This window comes from Colobus angolensis, unplaced genomic scaffold (assembly GCF_000951035.1).
Source record: "Colobus angolensis palliatus isolate OR3802 unplaced genomic scaffold, Cang.pa_1.0 Scaffold49, whole genome shotgun sequence".
Lineage (NCBI taxonomy): Eukaryota > Metazoa > Chordata > Mammalia > Primates > Cercopithecidae > Colobus > Colobus angolensis.
Genome location: NW_012118376.1, coordinates 5,321,550 through 5,337,095, shown reverse-complemented (window position 1 = coordinate 5,337,095; position 15,546 = coordinate 5,321,550). Strand labels below are relative to the sequence as shown.

General features: G+C 45.4%; 1 protein-coding gene across 3 annotated transcripts; it reads right to left on the bottom strand.

Annotated features, from left to right (window-relative positions):
- Window positions 1–1,116: 1,116 nt before the first annotated feature.
- Window positions 1,117–15,154, bottom strand: ENC1 (ectodermal-neural cortex 1 (with BTB domain)). Of its 3 annotated transcripts, XM_011959256.1 has the most exons (4): window positions 13,980–15,154; window positions 11,262–11,400; window positions 8,398–10,212; window positions 1,117–3,702 (listed from the first exon to the last, which is right to left on the bottom strand). In XM_011959256.1, exon 3 carries the CDS (start codon window positions 10,197–10,199, stop codon window positions 8,430–8,432), a length of 1,770 nt encoding a protein of 589 aa, XP_011814646.1. In that variant the 5' UTR covers window positions 10,200–10,212; window positions 11,262–11,400; window positions 13,980–15,154; the 3' UTR covers window positions 1,117–3,702; window positions 8,398–8,429. The 3 variants fall into 3 exon arrangements, with proteins under 3 accessions (XP_011814646.1, XP_011814644.1, XP_011814647.1); XM_011959254.1 differs by lacking the exon at window positions 11,262–11,400; XM_011959257.1 differs by lacking the exon at window positions 11,262–11,400 and having other exon boundaries at window positions 8,398–10,076.
- Between the last annotated feature and the right edge of the window lie 392 nt (window positions 15,155–15,546).

Genomic DNA, 15,546 nt, shown 5'->3' with positions numbered 1-15,546 from the left:
ATGAATGAAAATTAAGAATTTGAAGTATCTTTTTAATCTGTCTACATGTTCCAACTGAGATGATAAAGAGAAACAACTCTAGAGAACGAAATGTCTGTTCACGATCATTTCTATAGGAACCACTCTCAACCCCTCTAGGGATTAACATCAAGACTTTTTCCTGAGCCTAAATCTCATCCGTCAACTCCTAACTAACCTGCCTTTCTTCCCTGTCATTTAGTATCATCCATATGGTGTCATCAACAGGGTTTCCAGGGGTCTTCAACATCATGCACTTGGAATCTGAGGGCTGACACTGGTCCCCAAAGGCTTGGCTCTAGACCGGCTTCACACGGCACAGAACCGAATGATCCTCCTGTCAAACCCAAGGCATCTGCTCTGGCATCTTGGTCAAAGTCCAAAGGCTGTAATTGCATTATGCCTACTTGTGAGCTCTCCTAGAGTTCCCAATTAGGTAATATTTATTTTCTACCCAGAAAAGGTTATGCCCAACCTTGCTCTGCACACTGAAACAATAAGGGTTCCAACCCGAGCAATAAAGGAGCATCTCAGTGTGACATGAAGCCATCATGAGATGGGGGCAGGAGGCTTCAACTGGCCTTTTGCAGAGCCAGCTAGGACAGCCATCAGCTTGGAAGAAGCTAGGTGTCCATGAGGGGTTAAACTTGTGCTTTTCTGTTGCAGTACAGAAATAATATACATATATTTCCACTTTAAATGATTTCTAAAGCAGATGTCAGCAGATGAAAAGAGGATTGAACTCCAGCTCCTTCTCTAACAGCTTTCTGTCAAAATATAACCCACGTGAGGATTTCAAAAAACTAAATTCATTCTAATATAAAGTACTCTGTCTTAATATCGCATGGCATGTGACTTCTTATATTCCCAGCTGCGAATAACCCATAAATGAGGGATTTTGTTTTGCTTAAAGAGATACTCTAATGGTCAACAAAAGTTTTACTTAGTATGCAAAATTACCTTTGTAAATATCACTAAATGGTGAAATAAAACATGTTCAGAATATCTGAAACGATCCTTCTTTGGACAAACGAGAAAAGGCACAAGTTTACAATGCCTCAAATTGTGTCTTATTCAAATAAAGACCCACACACATAATGAAGAGAAAATCTCTAATAATTTATTGACCTTCAGTTTCACATTGTGAAAAAAAAAATAACAGTTTTACAAAACCTCAAAATGTAGTCATAGCAAACAAGTACATATGAACATGAACATTTTCCTTCAACTTACACAGTTTTGTACGTGAACCACATGGTCAATAGCCAAGAGAGGGACATTATGCAGCTCTAATCACTCTTATTCAAGACAGGTGTCAAGCCCAGAGAAAAGCGGCTACACAATTATACCAGAAGTGGAGGGCTGCCCTTTGTTATGTGTTTCTACAGCAACCAGCCCACAAAATAAGAAGAACCTTCTCTGTCTTCTGCCAAGGTTTTTGTGTGTACTGTGCTGTGAATTGTATTTGCTTCAAAGTGCGGGACGTTTCACAGGGTGAGAATGGTCAAGTAGTGAGACCAAATGCCTATATCAATTCAAAGAGCAGGAGTCCAGAAAGTTCCCTGCAGGCTGGGGTCCCAACCCTTACCACAGCTCCCTCTGGCTCACACACAGTAATTAATAGAGGATTCAAGGACAGACCCCAACTTTGAAACAGCTGCAGAAAATTCATCCTGCTTTCAGAAGCCATGCAGTGACACATACATCTCTCTTGGCAGATTTGCATCATAAACTACAGAGCTGTAACTGCTACAATATAAACGACACTGACTATGCCCACTGGGGGACAATTAGACATTTGCATTGCTTAGAACACATCTAGGAACCAGGGACTGACTACTGGAAAGTACTGTGATTCTTTTCTTCCAACAGCTCATTTATTTTGGCCCAACTACAGCCCACTCATTCATGGGATGGACGGACAAGCACAATTAGTCTAAAGTACTAAGGTGGAGAGAAATGTTAAGGATTTATCTGTCATTAGACAATGCAAACACGGTCACAATGTAAAAGGTTGTTATCAGTCTTAACCCCTATTTTCTAAAATACAGCAAGGTGAGAAACGTGGACGAAAGCAGTTCAAGTTGCAAACTTTGGTCTTCCCCCGCACCTCGGGGGAAGCACCTATTTGAGACTAGCACTAATACCTACGATGGCACATGCTTAGTAAACGAGCACTCCAACTAGCAAAGAATGTATTCACAACTGATTTCCAACTCTGCCGGAAAATTTCTCAATAGGGGCCACTGCTTACAATTCTTTGGTGTTTTGTGGCCAAATGTGTTACTTGTGCACCAAAGAGTTTTTTAAAAAGAGATTTGCCTAAGGGTGAGCACTGAAGTATACATTGTGCCAATGTAATTATTGTCTTGGAGACCTTCTAGAACTTGCTAAATCATATAGCAAGAAAAGAAGGAGTTCGGGTCAAGAAATCTGGTGAGTTAATTTCCATCTGTGATACTTCCGTTTTTCCCATTAACTGTGGTTGTGGCAAAGCATTCTCATAAGGTAATAAATAAATAAATAAACTTTGGACAATGCCTTTACCTGTGTCCTATATACAGAACTATCCCATAGAATTTTCCAGGATTTCAAGATATTACACAAAGAAAAAAACTGTAAAGCAATTTGGTCCTTTCCAAATTTCAGCAGCTGAGACTGAATTAGGTAAATCAGATGGGAGTGGGGAGAAGGGCAGAAAGAAGCCTCCCCTTACCCCATCAGCACAACCAAACCCCATGAAATCCCATTAAAATTTGGTGAGTCTAAGAAAAGTGATCTCCACAGTTTTTCTACCTCTAGGATGTCATTTAAATTTCCATTTTGTCATCCTTCCCTGTCTTGACATTTTTAAAATCCACCCCTCCCCAACCCACCCTCCAGTTATACTCCAAATTGTAACTCAAAAGTTTTCATGTTTGTGCAGCAAAGCACATCTCAACAGCCACAAAATGTGCAAAACATACAACCATTCACACACGTCCATACATGTGAAGACAGCTGTAGGCATTGTTTCAGCATGCAGGCATCGAACAATAAATAGCTAAATCTATAACAAACTTCTTAACAGCCAAGGAAAAGTTTAAAGTCACTTATAAATAGAAAAGAACATCTACCAAATGGCTACCAACAAAGTCCCCATTGTTCGGAAACGTTCCTGGGGAGCAGACCCCTTAGAGATTAACGGAGAGTCCAGTGGTCCTCATTCTTCAGCCAGCCCAGCCAGCTTCCCTCTTGGACCCACAGCTGGGCTTTGACTCTCCAGCAGCAGCTGGTGTGGAGGCTTCAAGCTCTCTCCTCAGAGAGGTGACAACCATTTCAAATTTTACACATAAATGGTGGAGTCCATGGAAATCAAATGCTGAATATGGTACAGCAAGGGAAAAGGTCCAGCTTTTCTCTCCCTTTGAGGGGGCTGATTAACGTTGACATTAATCCACAATTACAAGACAAGGACTAGATCACAGGTTTGTTCATTCATATTTAAACCATGTGCTACTTGCACCAAAAATCCCACCCCCGCCCGCCCCCTTCCCTCATGTCCAGTTAGAGCATTTACAAGGTGCAGCAGATTTTATTCGTGTCTTGCAACTTCTTTTAACTTCTTTTCCTTTTTTTCTCTTCATTAAACTTGGCCTCTCCAAAGTAGAAATCTCGTATTATCGCATCGAGTGATGGAGTGAGCTGAAACAGATGAAATAAACAAAACAAAAAAGCATGAAGGATTTGTATGATGCCATAGTTAAGATTTTGCTTTTTAGCCACAAAATTTTAAAAATTAAACTAGGTATGGAGCTGGACAATATTGCTTCCGAAGGTCTTACATGTTCAGTAGGAACTGTGCAAAGATATTTAAAGTGCTTGCCTTAAATGCACAAGTGTGCATGTACGCATCCATGCAGATGGCTGGCCTGACAAAAACAGTGGTGTCTAAAGAAGGACCTTCACTTCTTTCCTAAGTGTATATATACGTTCAAATCCAAACCTATATGTCTAGATGCTATTATGACTTGCCATCTTCTGCTTCCAACATTCATAAAATTTCTTTCTGTGGTTAAACAGAGCCGCTGTAAAGTGATTACTAAAGGGTGAAAAGAAGGGAGATTCCTCTGCAAACCCTCCTTGGCCCATGTACCATGAAAGATTCCAAATTAACTTTACCATCTCGGAGGCAGACATACTAATCCTCGTATTTAAACGCATCTCTGCTATCCATTATGGCAGAAATCAGTCTCGCTTCCTTTCACATGACAATGTATCAGGCCTCAACAGCCCAAGGTTGGAGTTTATCCTCAAAGTTCATCAGCCCACACTTAGATGCCAGCAGTTACGGCATACCAGTGCTACAGAATCTACCTACATCAAGTGTAAATATCAGTTCAAAGTGCCATAACCACAAAGCCTGCACATTTCATAGAGCTTGCATTTCCTCACACTGCTCACCCTTCCCATTTATTTATTTCTCATTTCATCTGGGGAAATTCTGCAGAGGGCTTTTGTATCCTTATTGCTGTAACTCTAAGTACAGACAAAGGGAATTCTGGAAGAGCCACTCATGACTTGCATCGAATTCTTCCCACTTCGCTTTTGTGTGTTCAGAAGCCTGATTCATTTCATGAGTTGTTTCTTTTGGCTGTTTCCTAACAGTGATTCAAGCTTTCAAGGCATTCCTTAGACTATGGTGTCATTGCCCCACCTCCACTTCCTTGTAACCTATATGTCAACATTAGGCCAAAAGAATGTATCTTGTAATAATATAAAATTTCAAGACATTGCATATTCAAACAGGAAAAAAGGAATACACACCACCCCCCAAAATTGCATATTCAAACAGGAAAATAAAAAAGGACACACACCAAAAAAAAAAAAAAAATCTAGAGAAGAAACAGAGCAAACCAAAGCCTAAGTTAGGTTGAGGCCACAAGGGCACCATGAAAACAGAGGATAATCAAAGTAATTTCCTCTCTGCCCTTCCCACCCACTGACAGAGCAGCAGGAGGCAGATAAAACCTCCTTGGTGGATGAGCTTTAAGACCTAGGGAAACTTTCTGTTAAACACTGTATTAACTCAGTTAACACCTACATTTGGAGGGCAGAGGAATTTGCAGTTTGGGACTGAGACCTACCTACCCAGCACTTTAGGGCACTCCAACCCCCTCTTAAATGTTTTAGCACTATCTTGTGTAGTAAACTTTAGAAATTTTAGCCAACATTCTCCCTGTCGGAAATTCAAAGAGTGGCTTTGATCAGGCGCTCACGCTGCCCTTTAAAAGCAGCAAACTTGGCCCTGTCAAATTTAGTTTTTATGTGTTTGACTCTCTCACTGGTAGCACCAAGGATGAAGAGGATGTTATTTCACGTATAAATTAACACTTTACTTGCTCTGTTTCCCAGGGACCGGAAGGGTATGATTCAGTTCAAACACCCAGGGTAGGGTGAAGTCAAGTGTTTGCCAACATGTTCACTCTGGGCTGAAAAAGGAGGAACCAAAAATGAAGTCTAAAGATAACAAGCAGATAAAAGCCAAAGAAATCTCATTTTCCTACCACACACAAAGCTAATTCTACTGCCATTATCTCACAGTAAGTTAGGGTCTGAACTGAATATTGATCACTTACTACATGCCAATCACTGGGCTAGGTATTTTCACCTCTTTTAATTCCCCTATCAATTGACCCAAGTCTGAGTTGGGACAGATCACAGGGGAATTATAGATCAAACCACTCATTTGACACAGAAGCAATCTAAAACTCAGAAAGGTCTAGAACTTAAAACTAGGGCCAGAATACACATGTGGCTTCTCTCCTCTTTCTGCCTCAATTTCCTTATCTTGTTCCAAGGATGCCAGCCAGCCTGCCCATTGTCGTTATGTACCACCACCCTGGTAGCAACTTTTATGGCTCTTCTGTGCAAATATAGTCAGTTCTGGACTAACACCCAACTAAGTGTGCTGTTAATTGATGCTTTTGCCTAGGAGGTTCTTTAAACCTGCTTTAGAGGTGAGTCATGCATTCATATCTCAAATGAAATAACCACTTTCAGAGCATTTGTTTATTCAAGATTACTGAGATGCCAGCAAGGCTACAAAAAACCAGTTTGGTGTGGGACGTTATTAGCCCAGTTGCTCCCCAGAGGAGGTGTCTGACCGTTCCTGCTGTTTTGAAGGAGTTTCATTCCAGGAAAGCATGACATAACTCAGAACTCTGATAATTGTATGAAGGGTGGAAGAGGTAACTGAAGAAATGAAAAAAATAGCAAGCTGAAGGCTGTGCATGGTGGCTTACGCCTGTAATCCCAGCACTTTGGGAGGCTGAGGTGGGTGGATCACTTGAGGTCAGGAGTTGAAGACCAGCTTTACCAACACGGTGAAACCCCATCTCTACTAAAAATACAAAAAAGCCAGGTGTGGTGGTGGGCGCTGCAATCCCAGCTACTTGGAAGGCTGAGGCAGGAGAATCCCTTGAACCCAGGAGGCGGAGGTTGCAGCAAGCTGAGATCTCGCCATTGCACCCCAGTATGGGCAATAGAATAAGACTCTGTCTCAAAAAAAAACAAAAAAAAAAACAAATAGCAAGCTGAAATGTGAGAGTAAGGCCAAGTTTAATGATGTTTCTAAATGAGTTGTAAGGGATGGGGAAAGAAAAGACCAATGAGATGAAACCCCTCTGTGCTTAGCTTGCCACTAGGCCTAGATCTCCTTTTCTCCCTTTGAAGTCCCCTTCAAAGGTGTGAAATGTACAAGGGAAAACAGAGCCAAAAGTTCCCAAGTAAATGAGTTTGTTTTCATTGTAGTTCCTCCAAAGCAGTTACTTTCTTCTCTTATTATTAGTAATAAGCCCATGAATCACCAAAACAAATCAACACATTCTGTGTGCGCTGGGTTATACCTCCACACGCCTAAGCAATTCCTGGGGCCAACCCTAAGAATGCTTAGCAGCAAAGCAGCCATGAGCTTTGCGAACTCTGAACTGTGTAGGCCTATTAATTATCTGAGCCAAGAGTATTATATACTCTTAAATACACAGACAACTATTATGTACTCAGATATATGATGCAGAAACACAACTTTGACAATAGCCTTGACAATAGGGGCAGCCTGACTGATTAAGTCTGAAAGGCCATAGTTTGGGAAGTTTAGGTGGCTCAGTGTTATCTGCACAAATTTCTGCTACGTACATGCAGCCTTTTACAAAGATAGATATAGATTTATCTTTAAAGGTAATAAATGCCCTAACGGGTGCTACTTTTTAAGGAAAATATTTAAAATAAGCTAACAATTTTGGAGAGAATAAACTAGGAATGAATTTGGGCAATACATTTTTTAAACCCTCTTCATTCCACAAAGGGTTTGAGGAAGCAAAATTTGAATAGAAATGAAGTATCACCTGGGATGACATTGGTGTCATGGATGTGAAGCTTAAGTTTATTCAGTGGCAGTGCAACACGATGCTCCAGCACTGATGCCTGGAGCCAGACCCCTGCATTGACTTCCTGACCAGCTCCACCACTTACTAAGCTCTGCTCACTCGGCAGCTTAGCCTCCTTAATGCATGAAGTTTTTTCATCTGTAAAACGAAGCTAGTAATAATTCCCCACAGAGTTGTTGTGAGGATAGAATGAGACGATCTTGGGAAACCACGTGGCACCGCTACAAGCACACAGTGAAGTCTCAATCAACATTAGCTGGCATTCTCAACAGAGGTCAGGGGTTCTCAACCTGGTTGTTCATTGGAATCATCCGGAAACTTTCTAAAAATACTGATGCTTGGACCCCACCCCAGACCAAATGAAACTAAGTCTCTGGGATGGGCAGTTTTTAAAAAGCTCTTCAGGGTTGGGCGCGGTGGCTAACGCCTGTAATCCTAGCACTTTGAGAGGCCGGGGTGGGCAGATCATGAGGTCAGGAGATCAAGACCATCCTGGCTAACATGGTGAAACCCCGTCTCTACTAAAAATACAAAAAATGATCTGGGCATGGTGATGGGCACCTGTATCCCAGCTACTCGGGAGGCTGAGGCAGGAGAACGGCGTGAACCCGGGAGGCGGAGCTTGCAGTGAGCCAAAATCATGCCAGTGCACTCCAGCCTGGGCGACAAAGCGAGACTCTGTCTCAAAAAATAATAATAATAAAATAAATAAAAAGCTCTTCAGGAGATTCTGAGGCTCAGTAAAAGCTGAGAACCACTGGCTAATGCCATGGGGGGCTGAGGCTGTGGTCAACACAAGTTGGTAGGTTCTAGGGGCACCAGCTCTCTTATTTTTACAGCTTTGGTAGTACCTCTGCAGTACAGTCTCTGTGGATCAAATCTCACCCCATGTACTGAACTTACGCAATAGCCTAATTATATGCAGACTTACATCGATAGCTAAACTTCTTACCTCGTGCTCACTCTCTTTAGAATGTACTGCATTTAAGAAGGCAGATGTTTCCAGGTGCTGACAAATGCAGTAGGAATCAGCGAGTACGGGACGGTGGTGATGCTGTTCCACACATCTAATGTTGGATCGTAGCAGTCCAAAGTCTTGCATCGCTGAATGCCAAAGTATCCTCCAACCACGTAGAGTTTGTTTCCGGACGCCACAGCGTGGCAGCTCATGCGCTTTGCCGTCACATCTCCCACCTTGGTCCACTGGTAAGTCTCACTGTTGAATTTATAAGCAGAGCAGGCAGAGAATTCTGTATCACCCCCCATAATAAAAATCTGGTTCCCCAGCACAGCTGCTGCCGTGTAACGCCAGGGCTGGGGACAGGTGGCCGGTACAGTCCACCTGTTTTCACACTGATCGTAACACTGAACTTTGGGGAGCTTGTCATGACTGACACTGGTACCTCCAAAAGCAAACAACTTGAGTTTGGCACTCACTACTGCGGCGTTGCTAACGCCTTCTCGGAGTGGGGCCACCATGGTCCATTTGTTGGTTGTGGGGTCATAATGTTCTACCTGCTTTAGAGAGACTGAGGGGGAGGCCGGGAGGCAGCCAGTTGCGGCCGTGTGCCCCCCAACTACATATAGGCAGTGCTTCAGTTCAGCAGAGCCATGGCCAAACCTGGCCACCAGCATGGGGGCAGCTTTGGACCACTCCTCGTGCAGGGTATCATAAACCCAGACATCTTTCGAGACCCCATTTTCAGACCCCCGCCCCCCAGTAATGTACACTTTGCAGCCAATCGCACATGCACTAAACTCTTTTCTTGGGCTGGGAATGTCAGCCTTGGGAATGATTTCTTTGGCCTTCTGGTCTACCAGATACAACTTGTCACACATGAAAGTCTGTCCTCCCAGAAGGAAGAGGGCATGGCCTGTTTTCCGAGGTCGGGCACAGAGGCTGGTTACCACACCATCATTCTGCAGGATTTTCAGTTTGCACCTGATGGCCTCTTCCACAATTTCCTTACTCTTTCTCTGCTTGGTGATGAGTTCCTCCATGGCCACATTCTCCATGAGATAGATGGCTGGCAGAAGTGCCAGCCTTACTGTCTGCAACAGTTCTGGGAGGTAGCAATAGCGCTTCTTCAGGTCATAGCTGATCCAGTTAATTGCAGACTCGTACACAAGCCTTTCATCTTCTGTCTCCAGCTCTTCACTGGACAAGAGTTGCACTACCATGTCCTGGGGCAGCTGGAGGAAATCTTCATTCTTCCTGATGGTTTGGAAGTTGCTGAGACACATTCTCCAAGATAGTTCATACAGCTTGGTGCACTGGTGCGCGTCAGACAGCAGCAGCATGCCCAGGCAGTTGGTGGGATGCAGGTTCTTTTCCAGGAACTCTGCACATGCATCCCGGATGTCTTGAAACTCCAGCATGTCACCAGCTTCCAGGAGCGATTCTGCATTTTCTTCATTGATGATGACCCGGGAGGAGTATGCATAGTCAAGCAGCAGCTCCAAGACTTCTGGGTGGATGGAATTGTCGAAGTTGACCTCACTGTCCTGGCTCTCTTTCAGGCCGCCACTGAACATGGCCTCAAAGTAGCGACTGCACGCAGCCAGCACTGCCCGGTGGCAAGGGAAGGTCCTATTTCCGGCATGGAGAAGGACATCAGTGAAGAGACGCTGCTGGCGTAAAAGATTCAGGTGAGTAAGGACGCTGTCAGCGTACGAGGACTTGTGAAACAGATAGATGTTAATGGAGCCGCTGCTGGCCCTGGACTTGCGGTTCTCATGCACGCTGACTGACATTTTGTTTCCACTCCTAAAAATAATAATAATAATAAATTGAAAATGATGCTCCTGATGTTCAGAACAGCAGAACGAAAGCAACAATGGTTTGGGACAAAAAACAGAACACTTTGTAGTTGACCATGCCACCTACTATTCTAGAATAGTGTATGGCCATTCCAGGACAAAGCCAGAGACAACTACCCAGAAGGAAAGATATTCACTGTAATACTGTTGAGCTATTTGAACTCTGCACCATTAAAAAAAAAAAAATCACTGCATAAAAAGCAGGTTCATCTTGGAAAACCTGATTGCCAACTTTCAGGCCATTGAAGTCTTTTAGAATGTAAGTCAGCAAAAGCCAAGAGGAGTGAGGTCTCATTCTCACAGCTCCCTGTCGTAGTCCAGCTGATTCACTGCGGGCCACTTAAAATGCCAGGTCTCCTGCTCTCATAATGCCAGGATGGGCACTGGCTTTCATGCCTCATGCAACATAAAGCCATGTGTAAAACAAACACCTAATAATTAATTCCATTAAGAATTCCTTTGGTAAGACCCAATCTCCCGGCACATACAGTAAATGGGAAATGTAAGGCCAACTTCTGCAACGATCAGACCTTTATTTAAATGTTACAGATAATGTATTTCATTTTATACATATTTTTGAGGCCAAGTCTTGCTCTGTCACCCAGGCTTGAGCGCAGTGGTGCAATCACAGTTCACTGCAGCCTCGAACTCCTGGACTCAAGTGATCCTCCTGCCTTGGCCTTCCGAGTAGCTGGCACTAAAAGTGTGCACCACCAAACCTAGATAATTTTTTGTATTTTTTGTAGAGACAGGGTCTCAAACTCCTGCTCCTCCCACCTCAGCATCCCAACTTAAAGATTAATTTCTAACCACACAGCTCTACCACTGAGGAGTCCTAAAAGCACCCCAATTTGAATAACCATATATTGATCAGCAAGCCTTTAGTCAAAGTACGGAATAAATTCTGGCCATAATCACCAACTACCTGTCTTGCTCTGGACAGCTTCCAATGTGAGGATTTGGCACATAAAAAGAAGAAAATTTTTAGTAGCATACTCATGACTGCTGTTTTCTGTTCTTCCCGCTTTATATCAATTCTTGGAAAACCAGTTTCAAGAACAGAAGATCCACCCCTGTCTTTTGATTAAATAGTGCATCACCAGGACTGTTTCTCTATACCTGCAAATGCTGGCACCTGCATAGAGGGAGTTCAAAATGCAAACACTGTTTTATTTAAATCAAAAAATATTTGTATGTGTGTGTGTGTATTTTGCCAGCTGTTGTTAATTTAGGGCCACCCCAGAATTTATTTGCTGACTACAGTGCTTTCCTCAGTATCTAAATTGAAATTATAGTAGAATCTAATGCTGTCTTTTGGCTTTCTTCAGTAAGAAAACAGTAGGGTAGAGACATAGGAAATGCTTGTCATCCATCTTCAAAAACTGAATCACATGCCTTCATCCTTTTCTTTTATACCACCCCTCTGTTACTTCAAAGGAATGGAGTCCTCAAGAACCTGCCTGTCCAAGGATTCCTAAGGAAGCTGTTTATCCCGTTGTTTATCCCCAGAGGGTAAACTGTGTGGCTGGTTACAGTATCTGTTCCAGACACAGAACAGCCAGTCCTGAAAGCGCAGCTGAAACTCTGTTTCCTTTAACCATTCAGATATTTTTAAATTTACATTCTAAGAATTATTAATAAATGCACATGAATGATTTGCCACAGATTCATGGGCAAAAATTCTAACCTGCACCTCCCCAACCAGATGTGAGCCCCACTGTGAGACTGCACAGAAAACCACAAAGGCAGGGGCAGGACACATATACCTCATGCCATTAGGTGATGCAACTAGTTTTCTTTCCTTTTTGGAATGTAATTTTTTATGATGAGTAAACATGGCTTAGTGGAAGAAAGGAAGCAACAAAGTCCTAGAGCTCCAGTGTTAGGAAGACTTTACAAAACACCCAGTAATCTCCACAGTGACTTGGGATATAAAAAATGGTGAGGAGCCAGCCTCACTCCCACCTCAAGCTAAGTGTCTACTGTCTATTCCATTCTAACCAATGCCCAGTGTTCTGGAAAATGACCATGTGAACCTAGGGGAATGCATCAGGTTTCCAAAGGGTTAAAACATCCATTAGCATTCTCAATGCTCCACCACTGCAGTTGTTATTTTAATTAGTACATTCAGTCTGAAGTATTTGAAGGAAGACTTTAAGTCTAAACCTGGATAGACTGTCTACATACTCCTATGAAGCTACTGCCTCTCGGGCTAGGAGCAAATGCTGCCCTGACTGAAGGAAGAATGAGGTTCCCTGAAACTAGGTGCACAGGCACCAAAATGCTTACACATTGAGCTGGAATCATGCTGGGCCCAGAACACATTTCCCTGAACATTAGATTCAGGATGGTGCAAAACAACATTCACAACCAGACCTACACCTAAGAAAACAATTTGTTTAGAAGACCTTAGGATATAGGATCTACATCTCTCCGCATCCTGTGTTTATGCTCCTGTATGTTCCAGGCTGGCCCAACAAGCCAGAAGGAAGAGCCTAGCCTGTCATCTTGGATACCATCCAGATGGAAAAGCACATCACAGCCAAAATCACAATCAACATTCTTGCAACAATGTTTGATTAAAATAAAAAGTAAACTTGGAAACCCAAGGGGAAATACTTGCTTTCCGGTTTAAAAGTGTACAAACCTCAAAATATCAGCAGAAACCATGTATACAAGTCACTGAACACACCTTCAACATAAAATGAATCATCTTTCCAGCATTTTTAAGCCCCCAGAGAAATCACATTTGCATACCAAGTAAGTGGCCAAGAAAATGCACACTTATACTTAACCTGCGTCTACAAAGAAGGCAGAGAAAAAGGCTGCTATTACTGTGAACATCAAAAGGGCTTCAGTTACAGTAACTTCAGTTCACTTCACGCTCCTCATTCAGGCTCTCTGCCTCCAATGCTTAGCGTCCCGCACGCTTCTCCAGGTTTTGAACCTGATCTCAATCCAATCAAAAGAGAAACTAGGCAGATTTTTTTCTGGGCATTTATATTACCGGTAACAATAGAACATTATAAAGATCTTGTTAACAAAAGTAGCTTCTTGCCAGAGTCTTTTTATTAACACTTGCAACGCTATTTAACAAGCTGGCCATGCCTGTGTGACACCAAACTGCATGTGGATAAATTCAGTGTTTCATCTTCCCGCCCACCAATTCCTATCCTTTGTAACTAATAATGTTAACACGACAGATTAAGAAACTAGTTTTTCACAAAGCAGTTTTCATTCATTCTCTATAGACATTTCCGCCGCAGTGAACATGCCCGCTTTCAGCGTGTCTGTGCGTGGCCCCAACTTTCCTCTGAGCCGGGAAGGATGCAACGTGGGCCAACGATTCCGCGCGCTCCGCCCTGGAGGCTGCGGGGAGCGACGCAGCGCGACAATCACCCCCAGGAAAGCGCTGCTTTCCGCGGAGGAGAGAGGCTGACTGTATCCTTAGCTCTGCTCCTCGCTTCCCCAGCGGCTCGCCCCGGCCATTGCACCGCCGGTCGACCTCTCTGGCGATGCCCAGCTCCTGCCTGCTGTGGGAGGGCAGCGGCGGGCACCGTGGTCTCCGCACCTAGAAGAGCTCCCCTTGACCTCAAGTGGAAGCTGCCGGCTGCCCGGAGCACGCTCACCCCTCGCGAACACACCCCTGCAGCCGAAGCAGCCCCTGAATCCCGCAGCGCCTGCAACAGGTCCGGGGCAGTGGGGGAAACTTACAGCAGTGGCGACTGGCCGCAACGCACAACTGAGTTCTAGCGTCGGTCACGGGCAAGGAGGCGACGAACTGGTCGTCTCAGCCCCGGGAAGCGGTGGCGAATGCCCCGGAGAAAGGAGCGCCAGCCAGGGAGAGGACTGCGCCCCGAACGATGGCTCGCGGACTGGCTACCGCTGGCGTTCGCCTCTGCCTCTTGTCCCCACGCCGCGGACCCGGCGTCCAGGACCCGCAGAGCGTCTACCGGAGCGCGTCACCGGAGGGGAGAGCAAGCCTGCCACTGCAGGCGCCGCGGAAGGAGGCGGGCTGTGCGCTCGGGGGAGGGAGCTAGAAAGCGCCTTGTGCGCCGGCGGCCGCCAGGCGTCTGGACCCGGTCTCCGCAGCGCCGCCGCCGCACCGCCTCCTCTCCGGCTGCCAGAGCAGTCTGCGCCCCGCCGCGGTGCGCCCCGCTATAAGTGGCGCGGCGGGGAGGGGAGGGGGCGCGTATGCAACGAGACCGACACCGGGGGAGGGAGGAAGCGCATTAGAGCGGCCGGTGGTGTAGGAGGAGGAAGAGGAGGAGAAGGAGTGGGAGGAGGAGGAGAGGAGCTGGGGAAGAGCGTGTCGGGGGAGTTAATCGGGAGAGGAAGCGGGAGAGGGGGGCTGCGGGGACTGCAGAGAGACAAAGCGAACGCGCTGTCTCAGCCGCTGGCAGCTGCAACCCCGGGAACCGAGAATAAAATAAGTTTTCCCGGGTTCGAGTGTGTCTGCGCCTCTTTGAGCCAGCCTGGTTAATGGACAGTCCCGGATCTGAGGGACGCACCTTAGGGGAGTGCAGCCCGGGGTTGTGCGCTCGGTGATGCCGGAGCCCGCGAGATGCTCTAAAAAGGGCAGCAAGGGGCGAGCTGGATATCCACAGGACAGGCCCTGGGCACGCATAGATAGCTCCTTGGGTAAGACGCCCAGAGTGGGGAGAGATAGTGGCAATGGAAGGGCAAAAGTCTGAAAGCTTTGGGGACACTTGGGTTGAGCAAGCCAGGACTTTTAAGTTTCTTGCTGGCAGAGAGCCAAAGAGACTCCAGCCCCAGGCATTTCCCATGTGTCCTCCCTCCTCATTCCCCAGAGGGTGCGGCACCCCCGGCTGGACTCTGCCCTAAGCCTGGCGACTGCAGCGGCAGCCGGGGTGCAGTCCTGCGGGGCGCGCACCACGTGCTTTTCAGCCAATCGCCGCGGCCGCTTGATTCAAAGTGAACTCCTCAAAGCAGCAGCCACGCCGCCTCCTCTCCTAGCGATAAAGCCTCCATCACCCTCTCCTGTTTTTTATCGCTCGGTGGTGTTAGTTTGGAGTTCAGTAAAGAAATGGCCCAGCACACACACACGTTTAATAGCCCGGCGTGCCAGGAGAAAGGAAGGCGATTCGAAAAATAATCTCGCGTGGTGATCACTTTCACGAATCCCATTTATCTTTGCAACTAGAGACTTGTCTTTCCACTGGGAGCTAAAATGTCTGTTTTTTATTCGGTGTTTGGAATTAAGTCTATAAAGGAACGGGATAGATGACCGGTCCAGCCCCCTTGTTTTACAGGTGGGAAA